Source organism: Pezoporus flaviventris, unplaced genomic scaffold, assembly GCF_033815535.1.
Source record: "Pezoporus flaviventris isolate CSIRO_AGI_PZ_B2104156 unplaced genomic scaffold, CSIRO_AGI_Pfla_v1 ptg000022l, whole genome shotgun sequence".
NCBI lineage: Eukaryota > Metazoa > Chordata > Aves > Psittaciformes > Psittacidae > Pezoporus > Pezoporus flaviventris.
In genome coordinates this window covers 2,308,328-2,329,366 of record NW_026892570.1, presented here as the reverse complement: position 1 = coordinate 2,329,366, position 21,039 = coordinate 2,308,328, and the positions used below count along the sequence as shown (strand labels likewise).

The following is a 21,039-nucleotide window of genomic DNA, read 5'->3' as shown; positions in this document are numbered from 1 at the left end:
AAATTTGGCAGCAGGAAAGCTTTCCTGCCTCAGTGAACATCTTAAAATAGGTAAGTAAAAATAGAATAGATAAAAGTCAATAAATAAACTGACTGATAAGCAGTTAGGAACATGATATCTGGGGGTCATAAAGCCTCCTTAAACCAAGGGTAGATATTGCTGGCCCTTCATCTGCAGTTGCAGGAAAGGCTTGGCTAACCTGGAGTTGAGTCATCTAAATTGCAAACAGATAATAGATGGAAATGAGGTTATTCCAATGATAGAGTCTAAGCACTGAACCATAAGTTTACTAGCTGGTACTTAGGACTGTAAATCAGGCTACAAAGTTGTGCCAGGGCTTGGAAAAAACAGCTGTGGTGGAAGGATACAAGAAGCAGCAAAATGATTTTTTCTGTAGGTGTAGGCAACTTTAAGCATATGCAAAAACCTTACTGACTTCAGTAGTCAGGTACACATTCATAGGTCTTTGATGACCTGGGGCGTAAAATACTTTATCAGGCTTATAGGAAGTGTCTGAGGTAAAGCCAACCTCTGGCAAAGCTTGCAAGATCAGCTTTTAGTCCAAAATGCATAGATCTTCATTTGAAAGAACTCATTAGTGTCTTGGTCTTGTTCCAAACTGCCCTTTTTGCTTTGTAGGTAAACAGCATCCCCTACAGCTTGCTGTGTGGGCAGTCTCTGGAAAACATATTTAGACTCTGATTTTGCTCTGCATGGGTAATTCCCTGCCCTCCTTAGGAGTGTAAGTGCTTGTCTTGTGTCCTATCTAACAGTTTCTCCAGTCTCCACTGTGAACCGTGCTCTGTGCCTCTTTTGCCTTCTTGGCTGCTGCATTCTGTCTTGGAGATGTTTTTTATATTTTCTTTTTTTTCTTTTCTTTTTTTTTCCGTACATTCGTATTTCATACACATAATTCTTTGGAAGTACAATTTTGGACTATTTAATTAAGGATTTCCATGGTGAAATGCATGCAACAACTCAGTGGCACAGAATCTTAGTGACAGAAAAAATAAACGTCAGTGTTTTTGTTTTAAAAATTGTTAATGTAATAGGGAGGTACATGAACCATTTAAGAGACTACAGCTAAACCCCTTTCATGCAAGGGAGGGTAGCCAGGGCTTCTTCCTGAGACTAGCAAGCACTAGGGATTATATATTTTATATATTACATATATATGTTATATTTTAAAGCAAAGACAGATGAATAACATCTGTGGCCCACGCTTGTGACAGAAGCTTGTGCTCAGTTCTGTCATCCCAGGATGATTACTGGTAAGAAATCAGCTTTGAGGCACAAATGTTCTTTTCCCTAAAATTACATCTTACGTGCTCTTTCAGTTATATATCCCATGATTACTCTTATCTATTTTCTGTTAATATACCTCTCAGCAAAAATTGAATATGCATTTCTGTTTTCCTAATTGTTACAGAAAGGAAGTATTTTCTGTTATCTTAGGGAGACAATGAAAAATATATTATGCTGAAGTTACTGAAAAATGATAATGGAAATTTTCTGCTATTTCTAATTGTTCATTTGTTTGTTTTTTGTTTTTTTTTAATTCTGAACAACTTGCAGAGCCAGTGATTTAGCTGGAGGAAATGGCTAAAAATGGCTAATAATATATTAGCTTCATGTAATTGACAAAAATGCATATATTGACAATTTAGATTAAAGAGTATACATTATTTTATATTGTAATAAAACCAACTTTGGGGAGAATTTTTTGACAGATTTTGGTAGTTTCAGATTGCAAGCAGGCTTACGTAAAAAACTCATTTCTTACAGGGAAAATAAAACTGTGCATTTATTGTTCAAGATTAGCTCAAACGGCTTGAGACTATTATGGATGCAGAAATTGAATAACAACATTGAGGATCTTTGATACTCTTTGATCAGCAGCAACCTATTTGCTTAGAAATACCACAAGTATTTACACTCCCAGCCAGACTCCCATGTTCATCCACACAGAATTTTAGTGGAATGCCTAGAAATGAGTTCTTGCCCTCATTCTGAGGGGTTTCTGATGCTGCTGCTGTTGCCTGTGATCCTAAGTGCCAGCGTGCTATCTTAGTGATTGATCACAAACTGGTGTATTTATGGTTGTATTTATCATTTAAAAAAAATAAAAGGGGGGGATTGGATTCTAATGAATTAATGTCTGTGTGTTTTCAGGTTTATTCTCATAAAATAACTGTATATTGGAGGGGGAAAGGGACTCCCTGCCATCTCACTTCAGGAATCTTAACTTGTGATTTACTGCGTAGCATCTGACAGGGAGACAGAGAGATGCTGCCCAACTCCTGAGTAGATGCTTTGAGTCAATTCTGGAACATTTTCCATTTCTCCCTGGGCTTTGAAGATAATAGATGGTTTTGTAGTAGATGCAGGGTTCCCAATTCTGATACGTGGGAAATAATTACCTCAAAACTATTTTATCTTCTTGAAATACCAAAATATTAATGGAAAAGTTAAGAGTTCATAGTGTTGCTTCCGTCAGTACAGCTCTAGAGTCAGACCTGGCATAGTCTTGAGACTTGAAATTCTTAGTTCTAGTCTCAGCCTCATGTCTGCAAATGTCAGTCAGGAGCAGTAGGTTAGTATTCTTTTCCAGAAGCCTATTTACTTTTGTATGTCATTATGGTAATTTTAAAACTCAGGAGCCACAGGTGTGTGGTGTTGTGGAGATCTTTTCACCTTACAGCTCAGGTAACAAGCCATGCTGTGAAGTCTTGGGATGCGCTTTCACAGGTGGCTGGGTTTGGCACTTCTTAAAAGGTGAACTGAGTCTGACTTCAGGCTACTGGTCATTCTGAAGAACCACAACCCAGTTTTTCTCCCTGGAAAGACTTACCAAAAGTTTTGGGATGTGGACTGCTCATTTGCCCAGGTTATGTATGGTATTTGTATCAATATACTGAGCCTTTTCCAGTAGTCTGGAAATTGCAGACTGCTGTCATTGCTGTCATTGCAGACTAAGAATTTTTACTGCATCTCATTGAGGCCTTTGGTGCATCCTGATGCAGTTATCCTCTGGGAACTGCTTGTACTGTAGCAGTACCCAATCATGGCAGTGAATTAGTGAGCTGTTACTGAACACTAATTACAGGAAAAAAAGGGGGTTGCAAAATAAAAGAAAAAGGCCTTGAAGTTCAAGGGTCCTGTAGAAACTTTTAATACTGTAATAGAGTAAGGGGATGTGTTCACAATGAGAACTAATTGCTTTTCTCTGTGGTAACTGTCTCATATTTATGTAGCAATTAGTAACAACCCAGGGAAAGGAGGAAAATTCCTCTTGCTCTTCACATAGATACTACTTCAAGTCTTACATATAGAATGCACTGTACGCTTCAGATAAGCTACTTGGTGCAGGAGCTTATGATGCACACAGATCCAAGTAACTTGGGCAAAATATGTCTGACATCAGTGTTATTCATAAAGCACATTTTTATTGTCTACACTGTAGCTCAAGGTTGGAGAGGACTGGCAGCATCAAGGAATGTCCCGAAGTCCCTATCAGAAGCCATTGAGTCTGATAGCACCCTCTAAATAGTTGACTTTATCTGGTTTAAGCAATGCTGGTTTAATTTTCCCACAGGGGTGAAGCTGCTGAATGGTAACTAGCTAGGTGGGTGGGAAAGGAGCTCCAAGTGAATCACTGGGCTGTGAGCTGGTCCATCTCTGGGAGGCTGCTCTCTAGGGGAGAAAGGGAGAGACAGTGATGGCCTTGTGGCTGCCCTTCTACTCTTGCTGCTAGAAACAATGCTGCTCTGTGGTAGGAGTCGGAAGGCAGGTAGAAGGAGGCTATTGTTTTCTTCTCCCAAGTCCTCCTGGAGGTAGAACAGTTCTGAGAGGAATGGGACAGGTTTCTTCCAGGCAGGTCTCCTGTGCCCAATGCTTCCTGGGCCTCAGGTGCTTTTACCTCAGAACTTCATCTAGGACTTTTAGCAGATGAAAAAACAGAAAAGGAGAGAAATCCTCTGCACTGTGGCCGATGTGCTATTTTGTGTACAGTGATAGAGAGAGAGATTTCCTGTGTATACCTGCATTTAGTGAGAGGGGGTGTGCTCAAGCAAACACACTGTAATTTATTTCAGATTACTGATGAGCATTGTAACAGGTGTACATTTTAGATAAAGTACTTTCCATGCTGTTAGTGGGGTTTTATTACTTATTGTTATTGAGAAAAATCTTTTGTCTTACATCTAGTTTTCCCTGTGGTTGCACTTTGCCTCTTTTTCCTGCCATTTAAGGTGGCAACAGAGAGATCCAGAAGGGTTTCAGAGAGACCTGTTTTCACACTGGTAAGTTAAATGCGTTACAAAAAGATGCCACATAGTTTCCTTTTTTTTTTTTAAACTATATTTCAGGTACCTCTTATACCTACAAATAAAAAGGGATATTTTCCATGGCCGTTTGCTGTGTTCTTTTTCTGATGCTGCCTACCTGGGTGCCTGTATTGTCCAAGGTAAGTACAAGCAGCGGGCTTTTTTAAATACGTAACTGATAGGAGTGTTCAATATAAAAAGAAACTCAAATCTGTTGTGGGAATGTAGCTAACAATAGCCTTTTTTGGGTTGCTGTCATTGCACTGTTTCCCTACGCTGACATGGACTGTAAAGTGTTTCAAGTAATTCAGCCATTTAGCCAATTAAAACCAAGCTGGAACTTAAAAACCCTAATGGGTTATCTTGGAATTAAAGTGAAAAATTATGGCATTAATATTAGATTGCATTTACAAACAAAGCAAAATTCTGTTCTGAATCCTGAATGTAAATTCCTATTCCATTTGACCTAAGCAGGATAAAGTGTCATTCAGTGCCCTTTCTTAGAGTATGGAAGACCTCTGTAATGATGCAATCCCTGGGAAAAAGAGTAGATGTAATTCAAGGAGAAAGGTTCTTAATTTTTTTTTATTCTCCCCTTCTCTCTCCCCATCATTTCCTTAGAAATACAGGAATATGTCTTGAATTGCACACAGAGAAATAACTAGATGTCTGATTAGGCACATTGTATGTGTGGAAGTTCCCTTCCTTCTGCCTTAACAGGAATGAAGGTCTTAATGCGTTATAAGGCAGAGTATCCAAACCAAGACTGTGTCAGGACTTTATTAAAAGAGGCTTATTTAGAAAGCTAAACCACTAAATGCCATGTTTGGGTACCTAAGTGACATAACTTTTAGAAGAGGAATAAAATACTATAGACAAGTGTGTATAATGTTACAGCCTGTGCTTCTCTGCTAGAACAGAATTAAACCAGTACATATCAGCTAGGATAAATTGGTGTAAAAAAGAGGAGAATCTGAGGTGCATTGTTTCAGTTCTGCCTGGTACCAGAATGGCAGGTACTTAAAGCAGAAGGATTACCTATGCCTCTGTTTTACACAGCATGTTTCTGACACAGAAAGTAGTTTAGGATTGCTAATTACTGCTGCAGCTAATAAACATGAACTTCACTTGAAACTCATTGATTGGAGGGTAGTTACAAGGATTTTTTTTGTTTCAGTTAACTATTGGTTCTTTAAAGCAGCATTTCTTGAGAGATGCTGGATTCTTACCAATCATGGGAGTATCTTGAATTACACCATATTTACTGACTTTTTTTAATGTTAACTAATGTGGAAATTGTATTTTTTTTCTTTGTGTTTTGGATCTGTTTAGCTGAGCTTGGTGATTATGATCCTGAGGAACACCCAGAGAATTACATCAGCGATTTTAAGATTTTTCCCAAGCAGTCACAAAAACTCGAGAAGAAAATAGCTGAAATACATAAAAATGAATTCAGGTAATTTAGAAAGCTGTTTGGCAATGAGCTAAGAAACACTTTTGTATTTCCAAATAGAGAATGTTAAGTCAGGAGGGTTTGTTTCTTGGATTACAAAAGATGCTCTACCAGTATACAGTTCAATATGCCGTTACGTCATAGTGGTTTTTCTTTTCCTGTTAGCCTTCATTAATCACAGCTGATTCCTGAATGTGTGCTGGTAATTTAGACTGCATTTGCTTCAAATGTAGGTCTGGTTAGTGGGAGTGGCTCACATCATGAATGCTGCCCTGGTTGATTCGTGGGATAACATCTTTTACTTAGAGATCACACGTCTTTTGCTGTGAAATTTCTGTATGTAGTGCAATTACAAAAGTATTGATAGATTTTGACCTGACAGAAACTAAGTTATCTTATCTGTAGTTTGTTAACATAGTGGCAAATTGCATGGAAATGTATTTAAATAACTTATTTGGAAGACTAAGGAGGTGAGATTCAGAACTCTGCATGCTCTTTTTATGTCCTAAACTTCTAATAGTGTGACAGAGGGGATGGACACAGATCAATCATTTTTTTCGGTTTCCAAGTTGAACGTGTCCCAGAGGTAGTGTTTCTGGGAGAGATGTAGGCGTGCGTTGTGCAACTCTACCCTCTTCAGGATTGTAAGCAAATGACATGCACAGTAGTTTCAGGGCAGCTTGTTCGGTGTCCCAGGTGGCTTGCTTAGTTGGGAATAGTCCTTTGAAACCCTGGAGAGAAATAGGATGTGCAGAAAATCGAATTAAAGGAAACGAATAATTACATAAAGTAGAAGGACGATTTTTATTCAAAGATTACAAGGCCCTTTGCACTTGCTTAAAACCCCTGTGATTTGTTTTCATATTGCAACATGTATAAATACTTTGTGGGAGACTGTCAGAAGCCTTGCTGAAATCAAGATAGACAGCATCCCCTCGTCTTCTCAGTCAGTCATTTCATCATAGAAGGCAATTGGATTAGTCAAGCATGATTTCTGCTTGGTGAATCCATGTTGACTACTCCTGATAACCTTCTTTTCCTCCATGTGCTTAGAGATGACATTCAGGATGTGCTGTTCTATCACCTTTCAAGGGATGAAGGTGAAGCTGACTGGCCTGTAATTTCCTAGGTCCTCCTTTTTGCCCTTTTTGAAGACTGGAGTGACACTGGCTTTTTGCCAGTCCTCAGGAACCTCTTGTTTTCTATAAACTTGTTCTCCAGCCTTTCAAAGATAACGGAAAGTGGCTTAGCAGTAACATCTGCCTCTGTCCTCTTCCTGATAAGGTGGCCTGTAGTAAATGCCCACAAGACCCATGTCAGCCTGCCCTTTAATTCTTACCTGTAACCTCTTGTCTTATTCTTTATCCACCCCTAGGCAGAGCTTGATACCTTCCAGTTACTCTCACATGCAAAGAGCAACTCTGTCATCTTGCCTTGCTAGTCTGTCTTTCAAAAGTATGCAGCTATCCATGACAGCATTCCAGTTACGCAAGCTATCCCACCATATATCTCTAATTGCAATGAGATTGTGTCCCTGCACTGTACAGAAATCTCTAGTTCTTCCCGTTTATTCCCCATGCTGCATGTGTTGGTGTACAGACACTTCAGAGAGGTAATTGAGCATGCACACTATTCAGGAGGGGTGCAAGAAGATTTGTGATAGCCGTACACACTCTTGAGGTGGTTGGCTTTCTAGTTCTCATCTCAGGAGACAGCTAAGGAACATTCATTGCTGCTCTAGCTGGCCTGGCTTGTTCCTGAGTTGGATGTGATGGTATGAGTGATGCCACTACGGATACCACCAATGAGTGACTTCATTTGAAAGCCCCCCTCACCAAGCTGGCCACTTCTAGACAGGTGGATCCCATCCTTCCCTAACAGGCTGTAGTCATCAAAGAATGTCCCATTGTAATTAAAGCCAGAATCCTCAAGACAGCACCAGTCATGAAGCCAGGAGCTGATTTGCATTATACATCTATTTCTGGCTGAATCCTCTCTACCTGTTAGAATGGAATAAAAGATAACTTGGGCACCAGTATTTTTCACTTGCACCCTCAAGTCTTTATAGTCTTTGATTCTGCCCAGGTTCTGGCTTGTGGTGTCATTTGAAAAAGAAGCAGTTTTCTTTCACTTACTGCAGTATCTGATGTGTCTTGCCTGTTAGCCTAGTTACAAAGACAGTTTCAGAGATGTCTGGACAGTACTGTAGTTCTGTCTTCCAAAAATTGATCATCCTATTACATTTTTTTACATCAGACATTCACTATTCACATGGAAGTTTTACCTTTTTTGGATATTTAATTCCGTGGATCTCTATTCTAGGAGTACAAATTAATAAAACATAACTGTCATATAATGAACTGTACATAGAGAGGTCAGAGCTTGATGATCAGGTTTCTATATCTAGCTGTAAAAGATAGCTAAAAAAAGCATTGAGCTAATAGTCTTCTGTCTAGTATTGATTAGCACAACTGATTCACTGCATTCAGCAAGTTGACTTTTCTGATAAGAACTGATATTTTGCCGAGTATTTCTGAAAATGCTGCAGAAATTTCCCTGGCCTTTTTGAAACAAAATATTTGAATTGCATGTTAGCTGAAAGCCAGCACTGGAGCTAAAAGCTAACATGAGGAGAGTGTAAGAGACTAAGAGCCATTTTAGTCCAGCTGCCATTCTGCTACATTCAGAAGAGTTATTTGTGAGTTTCAGCACTGCAGCTGGGTTTGATTCTTTGTTTTCTTCAGATGTGTAAATAAAAAAGATCATGCAGCAAGGTTCCAAATAATCAAAGACTTGTGCCTTGGAAGAAGCCATTTCTTCACTGAATTCTGTCTCAGCATCTTCACGGCCCGTTCACTGGGCACATCTTTTCTTCTACAGGATGATGTGAGAGGCACATGAAGACCATGAGGGGAGTGCATGGGAAGCAGCAGTAGGGTACTGTGACAGCTGCCAGTAACTTAGTGACTCATGGTGTGCCATTTAGAAGCCTTGTTCTTATTAATTAAACCATGTATGCCTCCATTTCTTATCCTTTGTTGCTGTGAAAACATCACTGATTTTAGCAAAATGCGACCTTCTGTGTTACTTCCCAGTGCACTTAATTGCAAAAACTTAAATGTGACAGGCAGAAATGCATGTCAGTTTTATTGAGCTGTGATTACCTTATGAATTTTAATTAATTAGTCTTCCCTTATGGAGAAAGGGAGAGGTACAAGAATTACTTCATTTAACCTTACCAGCAATGGGGCAAACACATGCCTTGATTTAATCACAATACATATGCTCATTTCCTTGTCATTTGAAGTAAGTCCTCTTTTGAAACATGGTATACTGCTGGGAGATGAAGAGATAATGCTCTGTGACTTAAAATCTTAGAATATGTGAGGATGTTACTAGGAGCTTATGAGACTTGGAGACTTGTTCTTGAAAGAACTCAAAATTGATTTGAGTGTCATGTTTCTGGGTATGGTTACAACAGAGCATAGCTACTGAAAAAATAGCTACTTGCATCTCTGTTTCCCTGCCACTCTTAACAGATTGAGAAAAATTTGGACCATACAAATCTAGATATTCTGTGAGTGTATTCTGGTGTACCTGTTTCTCCAAGTGAACTGAATGCTAAGGTCCCTCCCCAACCAAATAAAGGTTGTTCATTTGCATGTCCCTTATCCCTTTTAGTTAGATATGTGCAAGTGTTTGTAAGGTTGAATTGTACATCACATCAGTGAAATGATCCAAGTTAAAAAATATCTTTCTTTTACTTGACTTCCATGCAAAAGTACATGGAACCACATGTTTAGTTCTCACTTATTTGGCAGTATTAAAGACACTTAATACACTGCACTGTGCTCAGTATATAAAGCTGTAGTTAATTTTGATTTCTTTTTACAGCAAGCTTCCATCTTAAAAAATTTATTAAAAAATTCTGTATAGATTTGTGGAAAACCAAACCAAAACTAACCCATCAAATCAAGTTAAGCAGAGTCATGACATCTTCTAGGTAGAGGAAACGAATGCTGAGTGAAAGGTTAATTCTTCAAGCATGACAACAGGGATTATTAGGAATACTGGGCTTTTATGTGAAAGATCACTCAGATGATCTTCATAATCTCTTAGGGATTTGAGATTTTGTTGGGCTTTTTTTTAGGAGTTTGCTCTTTTCAGATATTGCCAAAACAGTTGTACTTTTTCCATGGCAGAGTTAGTAGTGCTCATTTATTCAGGCAACCGGCATTAATAGATGGCAAAGTTGTACTTCTAGCTGTTGCTATTGGATTTTGTGGATCCTCTTACAAAGCAATGGACTTCTACGTATCTACGCACCTTTGTCAGTACTAGCTTCAGAAAACCAAATAAAGCATCAGATGTTTTCAGTGCAGTCACATTCCTTTTTCCCTTTTCTACAACAAATAGTCCTTCTTATGAATTTATATCAAATCCTATGTCCTGTAGCAGAACATTTGTTATTCTGTTAAAATTCCCTGGCTTTTGGGAGCTATCTGCCAGGCAGAACTCCCGGAGGCCAGACACCTGAAAATACAGAGATTTCCAGAAAGAAGATCCACATAAATCCCTATCAAGGGAATTTTGTAGGAATCAGAAAGGATTTTTCCCTTTTTTCTTTTTTTGAAAGGGTTTAGTGGTTGAAATTTTTTTTTTTTTTAAATCCCACCTGAAAACTGATAATCAATTTTCACTTCTTTCTAATACGAAATATTGTGCCATGTAATTTGTATGAAAGTGTTATGTAAACAGCGATTAATTTATCTGAAAGCCCTATGCAAACATTGACTTTTCCCTGTAAATTACAGAGTTACATGATCTGTTCAGATGCCTGTTTCCCAGGCTGACCTGGGACCTGCTTGGTATGGCCAGTGTGGGTACAAGCTCAAGACGGGCGAGTGCTACTGAATGGGCTGTTTTCTCCATTTTGTTTATCAAATATTATGTTTTTTGCAGAAGTCGTATGTGGGAGAATATCTTTTGGGAGAAGAAGAAGTTTCCTTGGAGGGCATGAAATCACCTCCATGTTCTGCTATTAATTATCTCAAAAGCAATTTAAACTTTTAAGCTAAAGGGCAGTATTCTTTTGAAAACCAGAGTAACAAATTAATGCTTGTCTTTGATCCAAGCTGAATTAAAAGTGTTGTCTAAATTTTATTTGAAAGGCATATGACATTTTTTATCCTTTGCTGTATCATCTGTACTGTAACTCCTCAGTGGGGATTTAAGCACTTCTAACTTCCCTCTGCTGCTCTAACTCGTACTGTATTCCTGTCACTGTACAATCAGTTACAATGTGTGCTCAAACTCTGGTGCCAGCAGGAGTACAGGATTTCCCAATCTCTGCTGCTCTGGCTCTCCAGCTTTTCTGCAGACATGGAGCTGTCACTGGAGCCACTGGCAAGCGTAACTACAAATGTTTCTAACTATATTCTGGGAGGCTGTCCTAGAAGACCTGGCAAGCCTTGCTAGAAAATGCTTCTCTGTTTGGGCGTTAATATCAGTTGATCAAAGATTAAAGCAACTTCTTGCATACTGTTGAATACATTAAAAAGTGCTAAACCTGAATTCCCATTTAGCAAGTCCAGGTGGATCTTGTATTTCACTTAAGAGGTTCTTGCAATTAAAACTATATTATCTGCTCTTATGCATTTAATACTGGGAGCACATTCTCCTGTGCTTTAAATTTAGCTTCGTGTACTACCCTGATCGTATTGGTATTTCACGGTCTCATATGCATGAAGAGAATCCTGTCAGAAGGCATACAGTGTGCTCCAAAGCTTGCAAGTCATGTTACTGTCACAGAAGTCTCTTTGCTGGGGACTAAGATCTGTTGAAGTTTACATGAAAGGGAGAGAGGAGTTTGCAAAAGAGCAGGAGTTAGGCTGGAACAGGAATAGGCTGACTTTGAGGCTGAAGGACCCAAAGTCTTTGTAGTTCTCAGTTATGCAAAGTAGACCAAGGACTTCAGAGAGGTGAGGAGGATGATGATGTGTAGTGGGAGTTCAGAGGCAGATAGTGGTGACAGCTGCTCAGGGTGCCACCTACGTTACAGCCTTGGGCTGCACTGAATGTCCTCTTCATTTCAGCCTTGACAGCCCAAGCTGGCTCATTTACAATTTCCCAGTATAGGCATTTAGGTTTATCCATGAGGCTGTTAAGTTTGCACATGTACATTGACCCATGGCAGGGTGGTTGGAAGTAGGTGATCTTAAGGTCCTTTCCAACCTTAACTATTCTATGATACTATGTCACTGAAACTTCAGTATTATCTAATTCTCTCTCATTTAGCAATCATCTCATATTAAGATGCCATAGTGTTTGTTGTAATAGGTGAATAGTTTGTTTCTATTCTGCTATAATTTTCTGGTGTATTTTTTTGCTCCATAACTCTTACCAGTTGTAATTTGACAAAATGTACATTTATATATATTTATTAGACGTTTGAAATAACAGATTCTCTTGGTCTCCTAGTCCTTTCCCAGAAGAGAGTATTTCCTGAAGGTTTATGGTAAGGAGCAGCTGAGCATCATTTTAATGGGAGATACAGTTGTGGCAGTAATCTAGAGAAAGGAACTTCACAGACAAAAGAGGTGTCTTTCTCCCTGCTCTTCTCCCAGAGTTCTGATACAACAAAAAACTGAAAAGACACATAAAGACGTGATTTTTCTTTTAATGGGAACTCCAAGAAGTACTCAATAGAAAGGATAACCTACTTGAATTGAAAAAGGTATCTATTTTTACTGTAAGTGACCGTTTTTTAGCTTTAGGAAAGATTTAGTGCACGTATGTGTGCACAGGCTTTTCCCCCTGCCGCTCTCTTCCCTTCCTCTTGTGAAGAACCATGTGGTTCATAACCATGACCCACAAACATGATTGCTTTCTTTACCAAGCTAGTTGCTGCTTATCTCATGGAGGGGTTTGGATTCACGTTCTGCATGTTTAGCAGATGCTGAATTCAGATGTCTGTGTGAATTTCTGAAATGTAGGGATTTCTTCATCAGCTGAAAGGACCTATTTCCTCTGCCTTCTTCCTCCCTCCCCCCTCTTCTTCCCTCCCCACCTCTTCTTTATCTGGGAGGCTTTATGGGCTAGGTGTGGCAGCACCAGACAGATGAATCTACATGATATTAAAACCAGATAGCTCACGAGATGTCTCTGTATCATGGGTTTAGTTTTAAAATTAATAACAGGTAAATTAAAACTGCATTTACTCCATGAATATATTCTGTCTGTTGAGTAGGCTTAAAGTCGTCTGGGTTACTGCATCAATTTAAGACGTTGAAATATGAATACCTAAACACAGGCTTCAGAGATACTGTCTCAACCTCTCTGAAAGAACACAGGTCATTTGAAATGTTCTGGTAGAAGGAGTTATGTAAGTGGCATATGTCATAAAACTGTGCGTGATGTAAAATAAAACTCGTGAGAATTTAATAGAGTTGGTAAAGAAGTTTTAAAGAGATTATTTGGGGTTTTGTCATCTATCTGAGAGAAAAAAAAGTTTTTCAGTACAAGTTAAAATTGATATTTGAGTGCTCTTCAGTTTTCTAAGTTTTATGTGTTCCTGCAATATTTCAGCAATTCTACTGGCCCGTGATAGGGTCTCTTTTCATATGCAGACCGTTTCAAAGGCTGTTCTCCTATTGATGAGGTGGCCCAGCCAGTTCTCAGGGAAACAGTGCTGCTGCGTGGGCAATGTGCAAAGCGTGGCCTCGCTAATTTAACAAACTGAGAAACAGCCTGCATCACAATTTCACTTATCAGTGTCTTCATTTAGTGTTTGTGCTGTTGTCTCCAATACAACTGAAATACTGATAATTGTAACAGATTTGTTTCATTACCTCATAGTCCTCCTTAGGACCTTCATCATGACTAAAAATGCTAGCAAAGAAACATCTCCACTGTCTGCCAAAATCTCCTGAGCTTAAAGGAAAAGTAGAAACTACTCAAGACCTTAAACACTGTAATTGTATAGCAATTTGAGTCTCAACCACCTGTAAAAATATTTGAAGAAACAACAGCAAAATCTCAACCATGTGGTAAGCAGTTCTGTGATTGCTGTATGGTGTAGCTAAACCTGTTGATTCTTTATGTAGAATTCTGGCTTTTTTTTAGGTTAAAAGGAAACCCAGGTAACCTTTCCTGCAGAGAGATGTACAAGATCTGGAATATAGCAAGGAGAATATTTCCTAGATGAAGATCCTTCTTGAAATAGTTACTGTGGTCTCCTGAGGACGCAGTGAAGTATGTCCACAGTTGCAGGACAGGGTGAAGGATGTCTGATGGAGACTGAGTCTATGTTAGTTAAAGGTTTATGGCTGGTACTTTTCCCTGGTTTGCATGGAGGTGAGCATGTAATGTTTCCAGAGGCCAGATCATTATATACACATGTATTTATTCTTTGAACTAAGTCTATTGAAACACCCTCTCGTTTAATCGAACATGGGGCATGCTCAAGCACAGGATTCCTGTTGTATTCTGCAGCAAGTAACTCTGACATAGAGATCAGGAAAAAGGATGGACGATAATTATGTCTTTTATTATTATTATGAACAGTATGTTGATAGGACTATCTCACAGCACTTCGTAAGTCAGTAGGGGAATCAGGGAAGACAGATGAAGTGGCTTTACTGAGATAATTTAGGAACCAAGAAGCCAAGAATAGCATTGAAGATGGTTTTTACTTGCTGTTATTGCTATACAGTCTTCCCTGTTTGTTTAAAGGAATTAATGCTCAATCCTGTGCTATCTCATCCTTGACTTTCATTAAGTTTCACTACTTCAGTTTGTAAGAGATGCATACCTCAAAGGAAAGGTATGAAGGGGAGAAAATTCTAGAGTGAATTGGTGTGAGCAGACAGCAAAACAAGTAGATCACTGCTGTGGCACACCATGGAAGTATTCCCTGGTGAGCTTCTAGCTTTTGAAGTGCTTCAGAGTTGGAGACCCTGTGGGGAGTAAACAGAGCTTGTACATCCTCTACTGTGTACTTCTCATGAGCCTAAAGCAAAAAGCAGAGCGTGTTGCAGACTTCTAAGTATTCTGTTAAAGTCTTTGTTTGATTAAAATTTTATCAGGAATTCTTGGATTGATTGATTCCAAGGTTGAATAATTAATTCGTGACTAATAATTGTGGAGCTGTAATTTCATAAGTAATCCACATTTTATTATTTGTATTGTATACAGAAAGTTTTCTGTGTAATGGTTTCCTTTAGTGGTCCAGTTCAGAACCTTCAGAAAACTCCAGCTGTGTGCTGTAGTGGTTGCAACATATGGAAATAATGCTGAACACTTACTGAAAAATTTGTGAAGTCGTATAAGGTCAAAAGGAGTGACTGCAATGAGAGAGAAATCTGACTTTCCTGAGAGAACTGAGTTACAAAACAGGAAAAATGCACAGGAAAGATACACTGTGTAAGGCTGTTTGTTGCATATAGAAAGCTTAAAGACTTTTTAACAGAGCCTGTCAAAAGCATATCTAGTGTTAAATCGCTGATTAACAAAAAGATGTTGACTTTGCTGATAGGATTTGCTATAGTTACATTTTCATTTAGCAAGGAAAATTTCAGTAGTAAGAGATGAAAACTGTATTATCAAGACTTGAAAATCCCTTCGTAAGGGATGAATGAGGATTTTTTCATTTCATATTACCCTTGATGTTCTTTTAAGGCTTTGTACGGTAGCTATTTGATTAGCCTGTAATCTGATAAAATCAAACTTGTCCATGTCTTATGGTTTGTTTTTTTTTCCCTAAATACCGCAGCTTCTTCCACTTGACATGCACAGACAGCGTAGTTTCAGAAGCTGTAGTTGAGAAGAGCAGGCTAATTCTTTTTTAATGTCTCTCTTTAATAATAATTGCAATTCAATATTTTTGATGAGGTGTTACTGCCCATGGCAGGGAGATTGGAGCCAGGTGATCTTAAGGTCCCTTCCAATGCAAAACATTCTGTGATTCTATGCCCCCCCCCCCCCAATCACATTTTCCAAACTAATTGTCAATTTTATCCATTCAAACCAGAACACTGACTACTTTCCTTTGAACCAGTAAAGGGAGGTGGAAAAAGATGCATTTTATGATTTTATTTTTTTGTGAGGCCCAGTCTCCAATAAGCAATCAGACCATCTGGTCTTTTTGCTTCTTACTATGCAACATAAGTGTTCTAAGTAGTTTAGGTCAAGTTAGTTAATTATATCTGTCCTATGCAATTGGTTGGTACATGAAACAAACTTCTTGCCTTTTTAAGGTTCATTTATGGTCTTACAGTTGAGATTACACTTAAAGTTGTGATTTATTAGTATTGAAAAGGGAGAAGAACTGTTTAGTACATTGCTACTAAATGGTGATTGGGAAAATAAGCATTTTTGTTTTGTTTGCTGCTTTCATGGTGTCTTCCCCTTAAATATTTAGCTGTGTAAATATGCATTTAAAATTTTTGGTGTTCTGTTTGAACATGTTCTGCTTCATTGAAAAGTGTTGAGAAAGAGACCAGAAAAGGAAGTAAACAGAAGAGCACTTATTTTATAATCTTGTGTGGGTTTTTTTCTTTAAAAGCTAAACATCAACAAAAATGTAATCTGAAATAAAGTGCATAGTGTAGTATGAAAGAGGACCAAAAGACATACGGAAGACCCCAAAAGATGTATCATGGTGTTGACTGAGAGGTGACGAGAAGTGAAGTACAAACGAGCGCGAGTTCAAACTATGTCACAGAAAAGTTTATTGACACTTACATTGCCATGAGCCATTAGCTTGTTAGGTTCAAGGTGGGATTTGACATTCACAAGCATGCTAGACATTGTCTTAATTGTTAAACTGTACTTTGGCTGTGTACTGAATCTCATATGTCAATGCTTGTTAAGTTTCTAGCTACTTGAGGATAACAGATTACAGGGAAATTATTCTACACCAGTACACGGAGCAGTTTTTAAATGCCAGTTCCCAAGTGCCATTAGTCACAATGTGAGACTGGACCCCAAAATGCAGGGGTAAGATAAAGTATGACTGTTGCTGTGCTCCTTGAAGAACAGAGGCTAACTCTTTGACCCACTGATGATGGCTCATTTTTTGGATAATTTGCATGTGAAGCATTTAAGAGGCCTGGCTTTCTAAAGGTCCTAAGCACCGCTAATTGTCACAAAACAGTATTATCTATCAGAATCATATATTCTAGTCATGCAAATACATAAATAAAATAATACTCAGAACAGTTCACTTACAAACAGGCATTGTAAATCTGTAAGAATTCATTGCAACAGTGTTAGAAATGAAGGCATTACAAGAGAAAAAAAATCAAATAACAAAACTTACTCTAAAACTCAAGTCTTGCATGTGTATATTCATGGTTAATTATGGACATCCTAAAAATAGGGGCATATAATGGAAATGCTGACAGATTCTGAACGATCATGTTGGTAACAGGCACTTCTATAATTAGGTGTGCATCTGGGTAGACAGTGTAATATGATCTATGATTCTGTGATTCTATGATTGACGTGTTTATATCCTGCGCTGCAAGGAATATTTGTTAATCTGCACAATCCTTTTAAATTAGTTGGGGAGCAGGAGTTTGTGGAAAACAGGCACTGAGGTTTATTTCATATTCAAGCTGATGTGCATGTACATCAGAAGACAAGAAATACTTGCAGGATATTAGATAGCTGTGGTTAATGGCAGTAACGTGATGTTATCTCAGGACTGAGATAAAAACATCACTGTACAATCAGCAGGAGAAAACATGCAAAAAGTTTTCTATCTTTATATTATAAAGAAAACATAGTTAAAATAGCTTGTATTTCAGTAAGATATTTTCTTTCCTACATTTTTATGTTTTAAACTCCCCCATCAAAAAGTCTTTTTCTCCAGTTATTTTTTTTTCCTGTCCTTTCCAACCCTAACCATTCTCTGGTTCTATGAAAGTACTGTTTCTTTTGTAATTTCAGAGGTCAGAGCCCAGCTGTTGCTGAATTAAATTTGCTCCTGAAAGCATATTCTTTGGAAACTTATGGTGTTGATCCTCATCCTTGCAAGGTAACAGTTATTTTTGCTAAGATTCAATAAAATGTTCTTTTTGCTAACAATAAAAATACATCTGTTTTTTTATCCGATCACAAATACAGAGTAATCTGTAAAATAACTTGGCCTGAAACTACATATTACATTTAAGGCTTGGAAGAACATTAACTGCTCAACATTTCTGCATCAGTCAAAGGAAAGGTCTCTCCAAAGGAAACAGAACATCATAGGAGACTGTAATAGATTGTCATGACAAAAGCTTTTATTATACTTCATAATTTCTCTGCATTTTGTGCAAAAATTTCTCTAAATCCTCCAAGTGTGAAATATTTTGTTTGCCAAGATTTTCAGGATTTAGCATTATTCTGTCCAGAAGATGCAACAAATTGTTAGTCCTTGGCAGATTAGTTCTTCAAACGTCCTCAAAATATGCAGCTCTTAGGAAGGGCAGCAAGCAAAATGTACAGAGGAGGGAACCAGAAATGCATTTGTGTATTCCTCCGCTTTGCTATTTTGTGGTTCTGTAGAAGTAGGTGATTTTAGTTACCAGTTCTGATTATCCCTTACACCTGCATTTTTAATTACTTTAATTACAGTACTTTATTTTTGAGTTAAAAAAATCAGAAAATGATCTTTCCTATTTGAAAGGCAAGTGCACTGTATGCTCTGGTTTGTACTCAAGAATTCTTGCTTATTGTAGCAAACACTGTCAGCAGTACTTCCAACACAGTATCTTGCAGAAGAAAAAAGTATTGTGAAATCTTAAAGTATATCAATGTTGAAGCAGATGTGAATCAATGGTTTGTAATTAGTCTGTACATTACTTGTGACATACACAGAAGTATATTTTCAACGAAATTAGTAATATACCTAAGGATTCCCTGGTGTCGTCAGCTAGAAGTAGACCGAAACAAAACGTAAGTTGCTGTTATTCATTTAAATGCCTAGAAATAAATAGGCCCTGTGTTGCAAGAGCCGTCTTGGTTCTTTAGAAGTGTTCAAAATTGATTTTGAAAGGAAAATAAAATGGAGGTAATCTATAGTGGAGGAACAATTTGTACTGTAAGAAATGCCTCATTGGCTGAGAGGAAAATTATTTTTCCTTTTTTCTTTTTCAAGGACTCAATGGGAATGACTACATTTTTAGGATTCACAGCTGCAGGATTTGTAGTTTTCCAGGGGAATAAAAGAATACATTTGTTAAAATGGTAAGCGTATGAAGTAAGAGGAGATAAATATGCAAGTCTTCTCTCCTGTGTCTTCCCTTCTTCCTACTATCGTCACCTGCATTTGTTGTCTTTAAGATGAACCATGTGAATATTCCTTTGCTTGTCTGATCATGTTTCTGTTTTAAAGGATGTTAGATGAGAAGTATAACAATTTGGTCTTGTTCTTCTTCCAGTGCAAATTATGTCACAGTGTGTATTAATCAACATAATGCTAAAATTGACTAAGTTAATTTTTCAGCTGTGCTGTAAATCACTAGTAAGGCTTATTGGCAAAGATGTCTGGCAGACTTTACAGGAGTCCACCTGCATCTTTATTTGACTCTTGCTAGTTTCTCATTTAATTAACCTCAATTTGAACACTGTAGAAAGATTTATTTGGTAAGCAGAGGAGGAGGTGAGAATGCTCTGAATTTTTATTTTCTAGCCTCTGTTTTTAAGAAGTGGACATTTACACAATTTCCCTTTCCTTTCCCTTTCCCTTTCCCTTTCCCTTTCCCTTTCCCTTCCCTTCCTTGCCCTTCCCTTGCCCTTCCCTTGCCCTTCCCTTCCCTTCCCTGCCCCTCCCTTTCTTTCCCTGCCCCTGCCCCTTTCCTCCTTCCCTTTATTTTATTTATTTTTTTTTTTTTAATTTTCTGCTTTATTTTCTGCTCCTGGAAGATACGTGACTTAACTGGGTAGCTTCAGTCATGTTTGAGGGAGAGGTAACACAAACCTCCTGCAGGTGAGGTAACAGCAGCTGGCTATGCCTTCAGCAGTGTGGTGCAGAGTGAGCACAAGCATGCTTACACATTGATAAATCACATTTTAGCCTTGCTGCTAAACAGATGCCAACACCAGTTGCATAGATGTGGCTGCTTTACCTCAGTGCTCCCAGCCTGTTGAAGAAGATGGGCAGAAGGTTAAAAAATAGTGAGGTGTTTTTTTGTGTAGAACTGGACTATTTTCTGAGTATCAATAGAAACCTCCCTGACGGTTGATAACCTGAAATTCTCAGAGATATAAAGTCAGTGTCATATCATACAGTCCTGTCTGTATGATTTGGTTCCCTGGGGACATCTGGAGATATGTCTGTCAAATACCATCCATTTGTGATTCTGGGTTTGGGCTGCAGTTTCTCTAGGGTTAATTTCAGGTAGCCTTAGTCACAGGGCTTTGATGGTATGTGCTTTTGGCATAAGGACAATATAACTGTAATTGTAGTCTACAGCGCAGGGAGGAGAGAAGGAGGAGAGCATTTGCCAAGCATGTATCATACTGTGGGAAATGAGTTTCACAGCACTTGTTTTTTCATGGTACTGAAGGATCATGTGTCCTTTCAGTAATATTGGTGTATTGCTTTGATATTAGCTGAAATTAGCTCAAATTAATATTTGAGATTTTCTTTTCAATGGTAAAGCTTTCTCAACTGGAATGATTTTTTGTTGTTATTTAATGTTAAACTCTTGTTACAAAGTTTCAGGGATAGCGTGGACCTTGCTTCCAGAATTGTTCCCATTTCAAACCTCTGACATCCAGAATCTTTAGAGAAGTTTACGAAACTACAGTGTCTCTGTTTTAGCTGTGATTATGAAAAAATTTCCACTATGTTTTAAGCAGAGGCATTGTATCACCTTTATATTCCATATAGCAGTGCACTGCTATTGCGTGTGTAAATGGTGCTTTCAGCCATTATATGAAGTTTTGACACAGGTTTGCAACTCACAAGGGCCCCAGTAATAACTGCTGTCAAACACTTTCTTTTTCTTCCTGTGTATTCTATCTGTGATAGATGTGTGATATGAAAGCACAAATAAATAAGGAGAGACATAAGAGTATTGTCTTTCCCTCAATTTAATTACATTAGAACTTCCAAAATTTTAAAATATAAGAGGAATTACAAACTGTGTAGTATATAGAACATAAACATAATCTTCTACCTACTTTTAAATTCCTCTTTATTTTCTAGGAGTCAAAGTTAATTCTTTAAACGTGCATAGAGATGTAAAATAAATACTCTGGGCTTATGTT

General features: G+C 38.1%; 1 protein-coding gene across 5 annotated transcripts in view; it reads left to right on the top strand.

Moving 5' to 3' along the window:
* The window catches only part of FRMD3 (FERM domain containing 3), a 134,349-nt gene that overhangs the window by 87,394 nt on the left and 25,916 nt on the right, over positions 1-21,039 (top strand). For 3 of the 5 annotated variants that reach the window (XM_061456291.1, XM_061456295.1, XM_061456292.1), the window contains 4 exons: positions 4,368-4,465; positions 5,658-5,781; positions 17,731-17,818; positions 18,923-19,011. In XM_061456291.1, the coding sequence (XP_061312275.1) occupies positions 4,368-4,465; positions 5,658-5,781; positions 17,731-17,818; positions 18,923-19,011 (399 nt within the window). Of the gene's footprint in view, positions 1-639; positions 743-3,724; positions 3,910-4,367; positions 4,466-5,657; positions 5,782-17,730; positions 17,819-18,922; positions 19,012-21,039 lie in introns of those variants that run through there. The other 2 variants (XM_061456294.1, XM_061456293.1) reach the window with 2 other exon arrangements.